The following is a 15326-nucleotide window of genomic DNA, read 5'->3' on the forward strand; positions in this document are numbered from 1 at the left end:
TTTTCACCTCACCAAATCTGACCCTGTTACAAAACGTTTGGACATCCCTGCACTAAATGGTGCCATTTGTTATGTAGTTATTCTCCTGAAATGTTGCTACATAATTGTAATATAATAATTCTTATGTAATGTTTAATGTAATTAGTGACCCTGTTTTCTCATGTAGACCTATGGCACTCAAGGTGTGTTCACATTAAGGGGCAGATTTATCAAAGGTCGAGGTGAATTTTCGAATTGGAAAAATTTGGATTTCAAGCTATTTTTGTGTACTTCGATAAGGGAATAGTCCAAATTCGATTAGAATATGCAAAAAATTTAAATTTGAATATTGAAATTTATCATGTGTTGTCTCTTTAAAAATTCGACTTCGACCATTCGTCATCTAAAACTGAATACGGACCTATTCGATCGAAAACTGCCCTGTTTGACCAAAAACAAACCAACTTAATTTCGGTTGGTCTTTTTGAATTCGAATTTCGACGTTTTTTCATTTGAAATTCGACCCTTGATAAATCTGCCCCTAAGAGGCAGAACCATGGCATGAAAAAGTGTGGTTTTGCAGCCAATTCTCCTTAATATTATGGGGAAACATGATATGTGCTGGACAGTTAAGCAGAAAGCTGAATGTTTTTTCCTAGTAATGAGAAACTGGTGTATGTGGTGGAAAGTTTGTTCTGCTATCGTTTTCCTGACAGTAGTGGCAAAGGCCTAACATTCTATATACAGCGGGGAAAAATAAATATTGAACACTTCACAGGCTTTCTCCGTAAATCTATTTCTACAGCAATAAGTTTGCGAAGGTCTTGAGAGAGCTCCTTTTCCTTTTACCCATCATGAGATGCTTCTTGTATGGTACCTTGGTAATGAGAAACCTTTTTATAGGTCATCAATTAGGACTAAAGCGTCTATTTATTTACACAAGATTGCTTTCAGGCAGGTTTCTTGGCTTTCCATGCCCTTATGCAACTCATTTTCTTCATGCTGGCAGTCAGGTAATTGACCGGCAGTGTCCTATTTTACTGTTCATGTTGGGCAACCGATCAAAAAAACCTTTATACCTTTGCACTTTGTGATATACCTGTGCTGGCATGAGATTGTAGTAACCCTCTTTGTAAAGGCTATGAGAAGACCAGAAGATAGTCCTGCTTTGGAGGGGTCCATTTTCCCTGTTAAGTTGTGTGTCTTATAGGCTTTTTGTAAGACATTTATACCATAATAGCCAAGCTAACGGAGGTTAATTGGTAGTTGGTGGACTACAGTGCAATTAAAAAAAACATTCAAGTTTTTTTGAAGGATAGATAACCTTTAGCTTGACCATCTTTAAGTTACTTTAGCTCATATAGGCAGGTGGCTAATAGGCATTTAGTTGGGCATGTCAAAATCAAGAGAGATTTACTGTGGGGTTTTTTTTATGTTCACTTTATAGTTCCGTCCACTAGTCGGTCAGCAATAAGCGACACAGATGCCCTTGCTAGGCCATCGTTACACCGTGCTAGTCTAAACTTCAACATATTTGACTCTACGGCACTGAACTGCCAGCCATCAACATCTACATTTCCTATTGGCACATCTGGCTTCTCGCTTGTAAAAGAGATCAAGGACTCTACCTCGCAACATGATGACGATAACATCTCTACCACCAGTGGGTTTTCCTCTCGAGCGTCTGATAAGGGTAACTTAATTGATCTACCATCAGTTTATTAAGTAAAAGTTTTTACGTTATCAGTTTACTCTATTTCTGCACACTGTTAAAGGCTAGTACTGTCTTTTAGGTTATATTGGATTGATTAAGCATATTCTAGTACTTCCTAGATTGCCCTTGTGACATTTTTAGGAGTGCAGGTTTGTAATGTCTGCATCCTGCATGTCTCTAATACTGAATGCACATCTCTTTAGGGAAGTGTTGCTTAGAATTTACTATATTGATTTTTTTCTTTTCCCCTCAGATGTAGGACTTTCAAAAAATGTCAGCATGCCACCTCTTTGGTCTCCTGAAGTTGATCGCTCTCAGTCTTTGTCCCATAACTCCTCCATGACCTCTAAAAAACCAAGTTTTAATCTGTCTGCTTTCAGTTCTCTGTCACCAGTAAGTACTTTACTCCACATTTTTTAAGAACATTTGCTTGATAGCTGTTAACAGTATTGCCTTTAGTCTCGTTAGCTATTGTTGCACAGAAGAATTTATTTTCTTAATTTGACCCTGTAATAAACATTACTCCCTTTTTGTAATTTCAATTTTACTAGTTTTGAGTTTAGCAATTCATGTAATAATAAAAAAAAAATCTTATAGGTACTTTACAAACTTTACTGGGGCAGGGACTAATATGAATGAGGTATAATCTCTGTAAATCGGTACGAAAATGTGTTGGTGCTATATAAGTGCCAGGAACGATGTGCCAGTTTTATCTAGAAATTGATTTGAGGCTTCTATTCTTTTAAATTGTGTAAAAGAAAAGGGGTTGCTCACCTTTGAGTTAACTTTTAGTATGATGTAGAGTGATATTCTGAGACAATTTGGTTTTCATTATTACGTTTTTCGAGTTAATTCGCTTTTTATTCAGCAGCTCTCCAATTTGCATTATTAACAATCTGGTAGCTAGGGTACAAATTAACGTAGCAACCATGCATTGATTTGAATAAGAGACTGGAATATGAATTGGAGAAGACCTTACCAGAAAGATGAGCAATAAAAAGTATCGGTGTTACTGCTTATTTTTTCCCCAGTTCTTGTTTTGATTGTTCCATTTGTTATAGCACTACTGATTTGTAAATTGAAATGACCCCCCCATCATTTATTCTCATTGTGTTCTAATTTGCAGTCTCTTGGAAACACATCTATCTTAAACAGTCAGCTTGGGGATTCTCCTTTTTATCCTGGCAAAACAACATATCAAGGTGCAGCTGCAGTCCGTCCCTCACGTGTGCGCTCCACCCCATATCAAGTAAGAAAAGAAATTACTTTGCATGTTGTGTTAATATTCAGCTTATGAAAACTTGTGATCTCCAAGGGTAGGCATTATGGGCAAAATAGATCTGTCCAATTCCAAAGGTTTATCCTATATTTTTACTATGCAAAGTTTAGATCATTACTTGCAAAGAGATTTTGACTCCTCCCCCTCAAATGCCTGCATTTGCCAACACATTATTGTGACTGGTTTGATAAGGCACAGTTACTTGTTTCAATTTTTATTCCATCATTAAAGGAACAGTTCAGTTTAAAAATAAAAACTGGGTAATTAGGCTGTGCAAAAAAGAAAACTGTTGGTTGGTCAAAAATGTAATCGATAAAGGCCGGAGAGTAAAGAAAATATAATGTACTGTTGTGCTGCACTTTAAAACGGATATGTTTGCTTCAGAAATTCTACAATAGTTTTATATAAACAAGCTGCTGTGTAGCCATGGGGCAGCCATTAATAGCTGAAAAGGGAGAAAAGGCACAGGATACACAGTAGATAACATAAGCTCTGTAGTATACAATGGGATTCTTCAGAACTTATATTATCCATTGTGTATCCTGTGCTTGAATGGCTGCCTCCATGGCTACATAGAAGCTTGCCTATATGAACTATAGTTGTGTTTCTGAAGCAAACACACCAGTTTTACCACTGCAGGGCAACAGTGTATTATATTGGAATTCCAATTCCACTTTCAGTTTTAGGTGTTACTGTTCCTTTAACTCACAATGATGGAGTACATGTAGTAAACAGATGTATTTTGGCATTTGGCTTGTCTCAATAGTCCACTGCACTGTTTGAATAATACTGTATAGCTCTCTAAGTTGTAGCCTCCTTATTTTGGCCTTTCTCTTTGCAGCTTTTTGTCTATTCAGTAGCACATGTAAAAGTTGATCTGAGCATTTACTAAGAGGGTGGTTTGCATGTAGCCACGAATGTATTCAAAAATTAGAAGTGGGAAAACAGAAAAATCTTCAAAACATAGTGAACAAACCGTTTTTTTTTTTATAATACTTATGATGTTGCCGATGTTAATATTTGAAATTGTGCCTAATTCAGTTTCTCTCAGCCAATGTATTTAAACAACAATTAGCTTACTTGATTGCACTGACGGGTTCAGGCAATTGCATTTGAAATCAATAAGGAACGATTGCTTTTTTTTTTTTTTTTTGCGGTTCCTCTAACTTTTTGTTCCCCCATTATGTACTGTGTTTTTAAAATATTAGAGTTTTTTTTCTTAATTATGTCCGGTAAGGGACATTAAATAAATCAGTCAATATTTAGAGCAATTTTTCACAATGGCTATTTTAGTTAAATGATAGTTTTGATCATATTAAAATATAATATATGTGTGACTTTAGGCACCTTTACGAAGACAAGTGAAAGCAAAACCAGCACACTCTCAGCAGTATGGTGTTACCAGCTCTGCTGCACGCCGCATTCTACAATCTTTGGAGAAGATGTCTAGTCCTTTGACGGTAACTATCCTTTGTCTCTTGTCCATCATAAATGATTAAGTCTTAAGTCTGCTCTAGGGTTGTCAGGGAAAGGTAAATAGGATGGTGGCCCTTTTCCCTGCAGTGGCTGTTGCCACCTTTTAGTTTGCATATGGCAAGTGCTTCTGACTAAGCAATTTCTGTTAAACTGTCATCTCTTTTGTGTGTTTATATGTGTATACATGTGCAAAAAGCACACTTTCAGTTGAACTTTGTTTTGTCAATTTCTTTTAGTGAATTGCAGACATTGTCTGACGAGCATTGTTCTTACAATCAGAGCTGTTAATCACTGGAGGTGACAAACCTCTCCCCATCTGCCATTTCTCTATATGCAGACCAATTGTGCCTTGCCTGTAGAATTTTGGAATGCCAAAAATGGGCTAATATAATTGGGTGTGCTTTTGTGTGCCCACCTTATGTTTACTGATGTTCTAGTTTGAGTAAAGTATAGTTTGAGTAAAATTGACATTATGTGGGTAAAAGGTGTGATGGGACCCATTTTAAAGTTTCACTGAGATTACTTTGAAGTAATCCGTTTAAGGCAAATATTCCACATTAAATTGTGACTTGTAAGCATGTCCTTTCCATTTTAATTGAGAAATACAGATTTAAGATGTAGAATTTGCTATAGAAGTCTTGATTTTTTTTTTTCCCTGTGTAGGATGCCAAAAGGATTCCACCAGGCTCTTCTTTATCTCACGTGAGCTGCTTTTTAATTCACAGTTCTAATCCTATTTAAAATACCAGTAATACAGAAAATGAAGGATTTTGTATGCTTCTAAATATCTTTTGTTGCCTTTAACTGATAACGGTTGTGCATTTGCTTACCACTACTACACCTCATCTAAACGGCTTATGTAGCTCTAACCATGGCGGCAGCTATGCTAATTGACATTTGCTGTTTATAATGGCACACATTAAAACTCTGTTGAATCAGTGGTTTAATTAACAGGATAAATATGGATGCAATTCCAGTCCTCTTTCTACAGACCTATAGAATTATTATTAAACATGATAAACTTTTTTTTGTAGATAAGCCACATTTTTAGCTAGTTATAAGACCAGTGTTTTTCTGTAACCTGCAATATAATCTGACTACAAAGTGTCTGCTTTTCCAGACACCGGAGAAAAGCCTTGTGAATATTGCCGAAAACCCATCAAAAAGGAAAAAGGTAATGTCCTTGTTCAATTGCATGTTGCAGAGTTGGGCAAAAGTAGTTTTTTAGTCTTGTCAGCTTTGTTGTAATAGTTTGCAGTCACCAAAGTATTGACTGCTTAAATAGCAGAATGTTTGTTTTTGCATGGTAGTATGTGGCTGTGGTGAAAGAGATTCAGAAAGACACCTAGACTGGTAGTGAACATTTTATGGCAAGCCCTATTCATTGTTTTCAGTATTAAGAAATACACTGTACAGTAGAAACCCCCCCCCCCCTTACTTTTTCAGAGGACCAGGAAAAATGGTGTAATATCTCGGAAATTTAAAATCAGGGAAATGTGTTAAACCAGCTTATTCTCCAAATACTCAAAGCATGTAAGCACAGGACTCCATTTTATTTTGTTAATGACAATGGTTAAAGCAGTGCAGCATTCATGTTACACTATGGGGGCATGTGCAAGACTGAATTGGGGAGCAACACAAGTACAAAAATGTACCTGGGTGTTTCAAATAATAGGACTGGTGGCCTACAGGAGGCACTGCTCGGCAGTACACCTGTTTTTTATGCAACCAAATCTAGTTCACAAGCTTGAAATTCAAAAATAAGTATCTGTTTTAAGGCAACTGGGAGCAGCATTCAAGGGGTTGGTGAGCAATATACAGCTCACAGGCCACTGGTTGGGGATCCCTGACCTAAAGCATTATGTGGCTTGTGCATGACTGCATGAGTTGCAGACTAATCAGCATTGACTGTTTACAGACACAACCAGATTACAATCAAAGTTCCTTGCCACACATTCTACAAACATTAACACATTTGGTTTCATCTAGGCCCAGTTGCCACCTGTAGTATTAGAAGGGAATTGTGACATCTGGAATAAACCTTCCAAGGCACTGGCAAAACATACATATTGGAGATATAAGTAAGTGATGTAGTGTAGAATAAGCAGTTTCTCTTTAAAACCAGCTACCAGGTTATTCACAAAGCACTATTATTACTAGTTATCTGTCAGACGATTGGTGTATTTTGTTACCGTGGAATGGGATTTAGAGACGTTGTTGTTTGCACCTGTTGTGTGACAGAGGGTTGATTGTCTATTCATGGTCTGATATTAAAGGAGCAGAAGCTGTCTGCATGGAATGCATATTTATTTCTAATAAGTCTTCCCTGTAGCTCACAGTACATTTATGCATGGCTTAAGGGAACAGTAACACAACATATTTTAAGTAAAATAATCCATTGTAGTCCTATCCACTAATTCTACAATCCTGAGCAAAGTTAAGAATTTTTAATGCTATATTCAAAAATACTATGCCAAAATTCTGCTTCTGGTCTTCACAAATAGGGTGTCATGCCCTCTTTTACATCCTACATGCATGCTGCAGTTCTCCCAGTCCAACAATCTTATCTTCCTGTTATGATCTACAGTCGTATGAAAATTTTTTGGAACCCCTCTTAATTCTTTGGAGTTTTGTTTTATCATTGGCTTAGCTTTCAAAGTAGCAGCTTCCTTTTAATATATAACATGCCTTATGGAAGCCGTAGTATTCCATCATAACATCATAACGAAATTGGACAGATGCATAAATTTGGACACCCAAACCCAATAGATATTACATCAATACTTAGCTGAGCCTTCTTTTACAAATGTAACAGCCTCCAGACACCTCCTATAGCCTTTGATGAGTGTCTGGATTCTGAATGGCGGTATTTTGGATCATTCGTCCATACAAATTTTCTCTAGTTCACTTAAATTTGATGCCTGCCAAGCATGGACATCCTGCTTCAAATCATCCCAAAGATTTTCTATTATATTCAAGTCGGGGGACTGTGACAGCCATTCCAGAATATTGTACTTCTCCCTCTGCATAAATGCCTTTGTAGATTTCGAAGTGTGTTTAGGGTCATTGTCTTGTGGGAATATTCAACCCATGTGTAACTTCAACTTTGCGACTGATGCTTAAACATTATCCTGAAGAATTTGTTGATATTGGGTTGAATTCATATAACCCTCAACCACAACAAGGGCCCCAGTCCCTGAACTAGCCACACAGCTCCACAGCATGATGGAACCTCCACCAAATTTGACAGTAGGTAGCAGGTGTTTTTCTTTGAATGTGGTGTTCTTCTTACACAATGCAAAGTGCTTTTTGTTATGACCAAATAACTCAATTTTTGTCTCATCAGTCCAAAGCATTTTGTTTCAAAATGACTGTGGCTTGTCTAAATGAGCTTTTGCATACAACAAGCAACTCTGTTTGTGGCCTGAGTGCAGGAAGGGCTTCTTTCTCATCACCCTGCCATGCAGATGTTGTTGATGTACAGATGCACCATATGCACCATATGCAGCAAGATGTTCTTGCAGGTCTTTGGGTTGTCTGTAACAATTCTCGCAATCCTCCGCATATGCCGCTTTTGTATTTTTCTTGGCCTGCCAGACCTGGGTTTTACAGCAACTGTGCCTGTGGCCTTTCATTTCCTGATTACATTCCTTACAGTTGAAACTGACAGACAGAAGCACAACTTACAATTGGCCACCTTAAATACATTTTCTCATGATTGGACACACCTGCCTATGAAGTTCAAGGCTTAACAAGCTAATCCAACCAATTTGGTGTTGCCAGTAATCAGTATTGAGCAGTTACATACATTCAAAATAGGAAAATTAGAAGGGTACCCAAATTTTTGCACCGCCAGTTTTTCACAAATGAATACGGCTTCACTAAAAAATCTCTGTTCAAAAAACACTTCCACCTCTTGGGAAATGAAAAACATACCACTGTTATCTTTTTTGTTGAAAGTGGAGACAATTATTATGCAGGCTGAGGAGAGGGGGTTCCCAAACTTTTTCATATGACTGTATTATTAATACAGAGCTGTGAGTGGTGACGGATTTGGCGCAGCAATAACTTTCTGTGGTCTTTGGAAGATTTGAGTGACCCGGGTGTTACCTTTACTGAGCACAGTACTTAGAAAAATTACGTTCAAGGATAGTATAGATATGCTGAAAACCCCTTTCAAGTGTAGCAGTAACTGACTTACGTTTCAGAAGAATTGGGCCTAGGAGATCTGGAGCATGCATGTAGGATGTCGCCAGAGTGCATGTCGTCGTATTCCCCTATTTGGGAAATCATTGCAAAAGTGTAATCAGAATATTAGCAATGTATTTTTGAATAAAGCATTAAAATGTTTAACTTTTTGCAGGATGGGGGTGTTAATGAAGGGGCTTACAATCTTTTTTTTTGTTACTGGTCCTTCAAAATTTACTGTATTTTATAGTGTTTAAAAAAAAAAAAAACCTTGTTAGTTTTTTATTCTGTCAACCATTTTCTGTGTTAAAACTTTTATAAAGCTGTAATATGCCAGATATTTTTGGCCCACTTTTTTTTTTTTTTTTTTAAAAAAAACATTTTATTTAATGAAGGTGGAGTCCCCATTTCCTCCTGTTCAGAGACTTGTGACTCCAAAATCCATTTCTGTATCTTCGAACCGTTCCCTGTATATCAAACCTTCACTCACACCCTCTGCTGTATCAAATACAAACAGTCGGAGAATACAGCCAGACAAGCACAATGTGAGTATATTTATATTGTACTTTTACCTTAACATTTTTTTTAATCAACGTTCAGATTTCTAGTTGGACATTTTAGCACTCTGTCACCATTTTGCAGCAGTAAAAATGTTTTGTTTATATATTAGTCATTAGGGGGAAGGTATAAATAATTTTCAAAATGCCTGTATATGAGGCAGTTGGTTAAAACTTTAAAACTAGTCACCTGGAGAATATGCCTTAAAGGTATAGTCATGGGAAAAAAAAAAATTTTGAAAATGAATCCGTTAATAGTGCTGCTCCAGCAGAATTCTGCACTGAAATCCATTTCTCACAAGAGCAAACAGATTTTTTTTATATTCAATTTTGAAATCTGACATGGGGCTAGACATATTGTCAATTTCCCAGCTGCCCCAAGCTATGTGACTTGTGCTCTGATAAACTTCAATCACTCTTTACTGCTGTACTGCAAGTTGGAGTGATATCAGCCCCCTCCCTTTTCCCCCTCAGCAGCCAAATAAAAGAACAATGGGAAGGTAAGATCTAAGAACAACACTCAATAGTAAAAACCCATGTCCCACTGAGACACATTCAGTTACATTGAGAAGGAAAAACAGCAGCCTGCCAGAAAGCATTTCTCTACTAAAGTGCAGGCACAAGAAACATGACTGGGGGCAGCTGGGAAATTGACAAAATGTCTAGCCCCATGTTAGATTTCAAAATTGAATATAAAAAAAATCTGTTTACTTTTTTCAGAATTGGATTTCAGTGCAGAATTCTGCTGGAGTAGCACTATTAACTGATGTGTTTTGAAAAAAACATGTTTTCCGATGACATGATCCCTTTAAAGGAACAGTAACGTCAAAAAATAAGTGTTTTAAAGGTAGTGTTCTAACAGGTTTGTGGGCAATAATCCGTTAGGTAAGGATTGCACAGGGAACATAGGAGCCAAGTGAATCCGCATTGTTTTCCCTAGTCATGTGAAATGGAAGCTTATACAACAAAATATGCCTCTGTTCTTGCAGTAATGCAGCTGCTGTCAAAACTACCCATGTGTTTTTTTTCTCTTTAGTTCATTTGCTCTGTCTTAACTATTTTTCCCCCCATTAGCTTTTTATTATAACTGAAGAACACTTTTAGATGCTTTAGGCAGAACTAAAGTTTACAGTTTTTAATTATTATTTCTTTACTACCAGGAGTCCAAAAAGAATTATATTCAGAATGTGCAATCAACATCTCAGTCTCACAGGTTCGTTATGCTTTTTCAATTGACCCATATTCAGAGTTAGTTGATTGACCAATTAAGGCACTGTAAAGAAAATGTGTTCCTATTTTTTTTTTTTTTTTTAATTCAACATCAATTTATTGTATTTTAAATTTTATAATGGTTAACTCGTTCCACTCCATTTTTTTCTTTATTATTCTTAAAATTATTAAAAGTGATTGAAAGCTGGCCACAGACGCACAAAGATTCGTCTTTGTAAGAGGAATGTACAGATGGCATTTGTTTCCATGCAACAATCTACAACGAAAACATTCAGATTTAAATTTTAGGATTGAAGTGGGGAAAAATGAAATCCGGCAATGTTCTGGCCATTAATTGACACAGTAATCCTACAAAAGTTATGTCCTTGAAATTGTGACAGTAACTCATAGATGTAGTCAATGCATGCAAAGATCTTATTGTTACCCAACAAGTTTTCCAACCTGTCAGGCTAAACGACCAATCACAATAAATAACATAAATTGTTGTCAAAATCGTACAATACTATATCTATGCATCTATGACCATGTTATCGTACATGAGATTAGGAATTATCAAAAATGTCTTATTTTTAAGCAAGGGGAATTTTAAAAACTTGCACAAAAGTTGAAGTGGGTATAACTAAGGCTGAGTTTGTCTGCAGCCCCTCAGAAATGGACTAATATATGGGAATATTAGTTTATACAAGGGAGTAACCATTCCAAGGTACATTAAAGGGAAGTATGTCGTTTGTCACAACATATTTTTCTCATTACAACTATAAACTTGTCAGATTATTAGGCATGACAGTTTTTTAACTCCATATTCTCTGTTATTGATTTCAGACATTTTTTCTTTGTTTTTCTTTGCAAACAGTTTTTCTTACCCAAAGTTCAGCACTCCAGCATCCAATGGATTGATATCAGCAACAAGTGGGGGCAAAATGATGAGGGAAAAAGGCTCTCATTACTCGACAAAGCCAGCTCATGAGGTAAAATTTAATTAAACAGAATTTTAATTATGAATAATATGCCCAGTGAGTATTTGAACAGTTTGCAAAATAGGGGTGGGGCACAGGATCATGGGCTTAAATCCTCTCCCATCAGGAGGCAGGACACAATAACTGTCCTCCCCTACATGAACAGATAATCTGTTTTAATTGTGTCCTCACAAAGACAGGAGGTTTGCACAAGGGAGGGGGGCGGGGGTTTCAACACAAGTATGCTTTAGCCTGGTATTTGCCCAGGCAACTGGGGTTGTGCTTAAGGCAGCTTCTGCTGTGCTCATTGTGTCTGCTCCCACCATGAGACCCTCACCAGAGAAAGCGGCCTCTACAGCCCCAGAACCACACACTGGTGGAACACCTGGTTAGGCAGACCAGGGGCACAGGGTGAGCTTGAGGTCTCCTCTAGACTCTACCCAATATTGGGCAGGATCAGTGGTGGAGGTATGTACCTGCCTTTCATAGCTCTCCCTCTGAACATGCACAGCAGGACCTGTATCTCCAGCCTGCCGAGACACAACAAACATCTCTATAGTGTGGCCAACTCACAGCCTCCTAGAGAGCGTCCCCAGTGACACCCCAGGTCACTGAGGCATACTCGGCAGTGATTCAAACATGACTGAGATCCGGAGATACCTTGTTTACCAGAGGGGGCAATCAGACAGCCAGTTACCTTATTTGCATGTGCTCTATGCAAGTGTGGTCAGAAGGATTCAGTCTGTTCCTCCTGCGGAATTCTGCACTGAAATCCATTTCTCAATAGCAAACAGTTTTTTTTTTATATTCAATTTTGAAATCTGAAATGGGGCTAGACATTTTGTCAATTCCCCAGCTGCCCCTGGTCATGTGACTTGTGCCTGCACTTTAGGAGAGAAATGCTTTCTGGCAGGCTGCTGTTTTTCCTTCTGAATGTGTCTCAGTGGGACATGGGTTTTTACTATTGAGTGGTGTTCTTAGATCTACCAGGGAGCTGTTATCTTGTGTTGGGGAGCTGTTATCTGGTTACCTTCCCATTGTTCTTTTGTTTGGCTGCTGGGGGGAGGGGATGATGTCACTCCAACTTGCAGTAAAGAGTGATTGAAGTTTATCAGAGCACAAGTCACATGACTTGGGGCAGCTGGGAAATTGAAAATATGTCTAGCCCCATGTCAGATTTCAAAATTGAATATAAAAAAAAATCTGTTTGCTCTTTTGAGAAATTGATTCCAGTGCAGTATTCTGCTGGAGCAGCACTATTAACTGATTCATTTTGAAAAAAAAAAATTTCCCATGACAGTATCCCTTTAAGAATGACGATAACCCTTCTCCGTAGGAGAGTTCTAGAGGTTGTTTTGCGGACACTCAGATTGTTCTGTGGTTTTTCCTGTCCATGGCCAATTGCAGACCATTGTCCAAGAGGAATTGGATATCCCGGATCATAAATTCCAGCTTAACAAGAAATTTGCAAAGCTGTACCCATTCCTTAAAGGAAAACTATACCCCCAAAATGAATACTTAAGCAACAGATAGTTTATATCAAATTGAATGACATATTAAAGAATCTTTCCAAACTGGAATATATATTTACATAAATATTGCCCTTTTACATCTCTTGCCTTGAGCCACCATTTTGTGATGGTCTGTGTGCTGCCTCAGAGATCACCTGACCAGAAATACTACAACTCTAACTGTATCAGGAAGAAGTGTGGAAGCAAAAGGCAGAACTCTGTCTGTTAATTGGCTCATGTGACCTTACATGTGGTTTGTATGTGTACACAGTGAATCTTACGATCTCAGGGGGCGGCCCTTATTTTTTAAAATGGCAATTTTCTATTTATGATTACCCAATGGCACATACTACTAAAAAAGTATATTATTATGATAATGGTTCATTTACATGAAGCAGGGTTTTACACATGAGCTGTTTTACTCAGTATCTTTTAATAGAGACCTACATTGTTTGGGGGGTATAGTTTTCCTTTAAGGAAGCACTCAAAGTGGAGCACACACCCCTGGAGGATGCTCCAGTGTCTCGTCTCTCTAAAGCAACTGCTTTACATGTGCCGGACTCTTCTGCTTTTAAGAAAGCCACTGACCAGAAACTAAACTGTTTCCTTAAAGCAATATTCTCCTCAGCTGGGACTGCCTTTTGGCTGCCCTCGGTTGAGGGGGCAATGGAATCCTGGTCAGATGCAATGATTTGGGGTGTTAGGGAGGATATACCCACAGAGGATCCTGAATCCATTGCGCTCAGAATGCAGGAAGCAAACTTTCCTTTTAAAGCCTCATTGGTTGCTGTGAATCGTTCCTCCAACTTCCACTTTGTCGGTGACTGCTTGACACACCCTATGGCTTTGCCTGTGGTCCGCTGATCTGAGCTCTAAAATCTCTTACCGCCTTGCCATTTACCCAGACTAAGTCTAGGGGCTCTTTACAGAAATATCAGATCCTTTAGTGGCCAGTGGTTTCGTTCTTTGAGGCTTCTCCCCATCTGTTAGGGGGCCCTAAAGATAGTCATCTCGGCAGTCTAGAAAGATGAATCCAAAGTCCAGCAACAAAAAGCTGTCCTCTGCATGACTGGCTGACCCCGTCACACCCGGGGAAAGTTGAAATTTTGCAGCAAATTGGGCAAGGGACATATATGACCAATGGGTAGTCAAGTGTGCCACAACTGTCTACTGGCTTCAGTTCAGACATCTAAACCCCCCCCCCCCAGATTTTTTCTATCCAGGGTTCCTTGGACCCCCTGAAAATACTAGCCTTTCTTTCCATCATAGACGATTTGGTACGTTCAAAGGTAGTCATTTTGCTTCCCTCCATGGAACCGGGGGGGATTCCCTAGCATCCTTGGATGTCAAGGGTGCACACTGCATGTCCCGATCTTCCCTCACTGGCAATTCCTTCAATTTGCCTTTCAGGAACTTCACTTCCAGTTTGTGGCACTGCCATTTGGTCAATCATAGGCTCCCTGGATATTCACTAAGATTATGACTGCCATGGCCACCTTACTGAGTCTAAGGAGTGTCAAATCACACCTGACACCAGCACAGAGGATGCCCTTTCTGGGATTTGTCTTCAACACGGCCCAGGAATAAGTTTTCCTCCCAGAGGAGAATATACTGAAATTAGTCTCCCTGGTATGCAAATTCCATTCAATAGAGAGACCTTCAATTCAGTTCTGCATGAGGGTCCGGGGGCTGATGGTTTTGTCAACCGAAGCTATTCCCTTCTCTCAATTTTACCTGAGGCTATTTCTGAAGTGCATTCTCTCAGCTTAGCGGAACAAGCAGTATCTCAACCAGATGTCCCTATCAAACCCTGCCTGAAATTCCCTGGCTTGGTGAATGGAGCCACTATGGCAAGTGGTTACCATGGACGCCAGTCTGTCTGGTTGTGAGGCAACCTTCAAGAACCACCACAACAGTGGTATATCTCAATCATCAAGGAGGGAAACGCAGCTTAGTTGCAGCAAACAAGCTCAGCGAGATTTTTCATTGGGCAGAAGGCAAAATTTCTTAAACTTCACAATTTGCAGATTTCGGGTGTGATAAGAAGCAGATTATCTGAGCTGCCATCAATTGGACCCGACGAGTGAGCGCTAAATGACATCTTCAGCTCCGTTGTTAAATGCTGGGGATGCCCAAATCTTGACCTAATGGCTTCCCCTCACAACCGAAAAGGTAGGTGAATTGCTTAATTTAAAGACTAGGACCCCCTAGCTTCCGCAATAGACACACTGACAGCGGATTGGTGTGCTCTCTAGCTTATGTGTTGCCTCTGCTCTCAAAGCTTCCTTGGATTCTCAAAGGAATAAAAAGGGAACAGGGTTCCTTCATTGTGATTGCACCACACCCGCCAAGGCGGTCGTTTCAAGGCGGTTGACTGATTTGAGGGATCTCTCGATCGAACCACTTCTGGACAGCTTAAGGGTTTGAGTTTGGGAT

General features: G+C 38.9%; 1 protein-coding gene across 1 annotated transcript in view; it reads left to right on the forward strand.

The window, feature by feature from the left end:
* Nucleotides 1-15326, forward strand: part of nup153.S (nucleoporin 153kDa S homeolog) — a 51091-nt gene that overhangs the window by 12707 nt on the left and 23058 nt on the right. Inside the window, exons 3-11 of the mRNA XM_018269499.2 lie at nucleotides 1427-1672; nucleotides 1947-2086; nucleotides 2820-2942; nucleotides 4316-4432; nucleotides 5112-5150; nucleotides 5569-5622; nucleotides 9032-9181; nucleotides 10354-10406; nucleotides 11277-11391. Coding sequence (XP_018124988.1) covers nucleotides 1427-1672; nucleotides 1947-2086; nucleotides 2820-2942; nucleotides 4316-4432; nucleotides 5112-5150; nucleotides 5569-5622; nucleotides 9032-9181; nucleotides 10354-10406; nucleotides 11277-11391 — 1037 coding nt within the window. The remainder of the gene's footprint in view (nucleotides 1-1426; nucleotides 1673-1946; nucleotides 2087-2819; nucleotides 2943-4315; nucleotides 4433-5111; nucleotides 5151-5568; nucleotides 5623-9031; nucleotides 9182-10353; nucleotides 10407-11276; nucleotides 11392-15326) is intronic.

Source organism: Xenopus laevis, chromosome 6S (assembly GCF_017654675.1).
Source record: "Xenopus laevis strain J_2021 chromosome 6S, Xenopus_laevis_v10.1, whole genome shotgun sequence".
NCBI lineage: Eukaryota > Metazoa > Chordata > Amphibia > Anura > Pipidae > Xenopus > Xenopus laevis.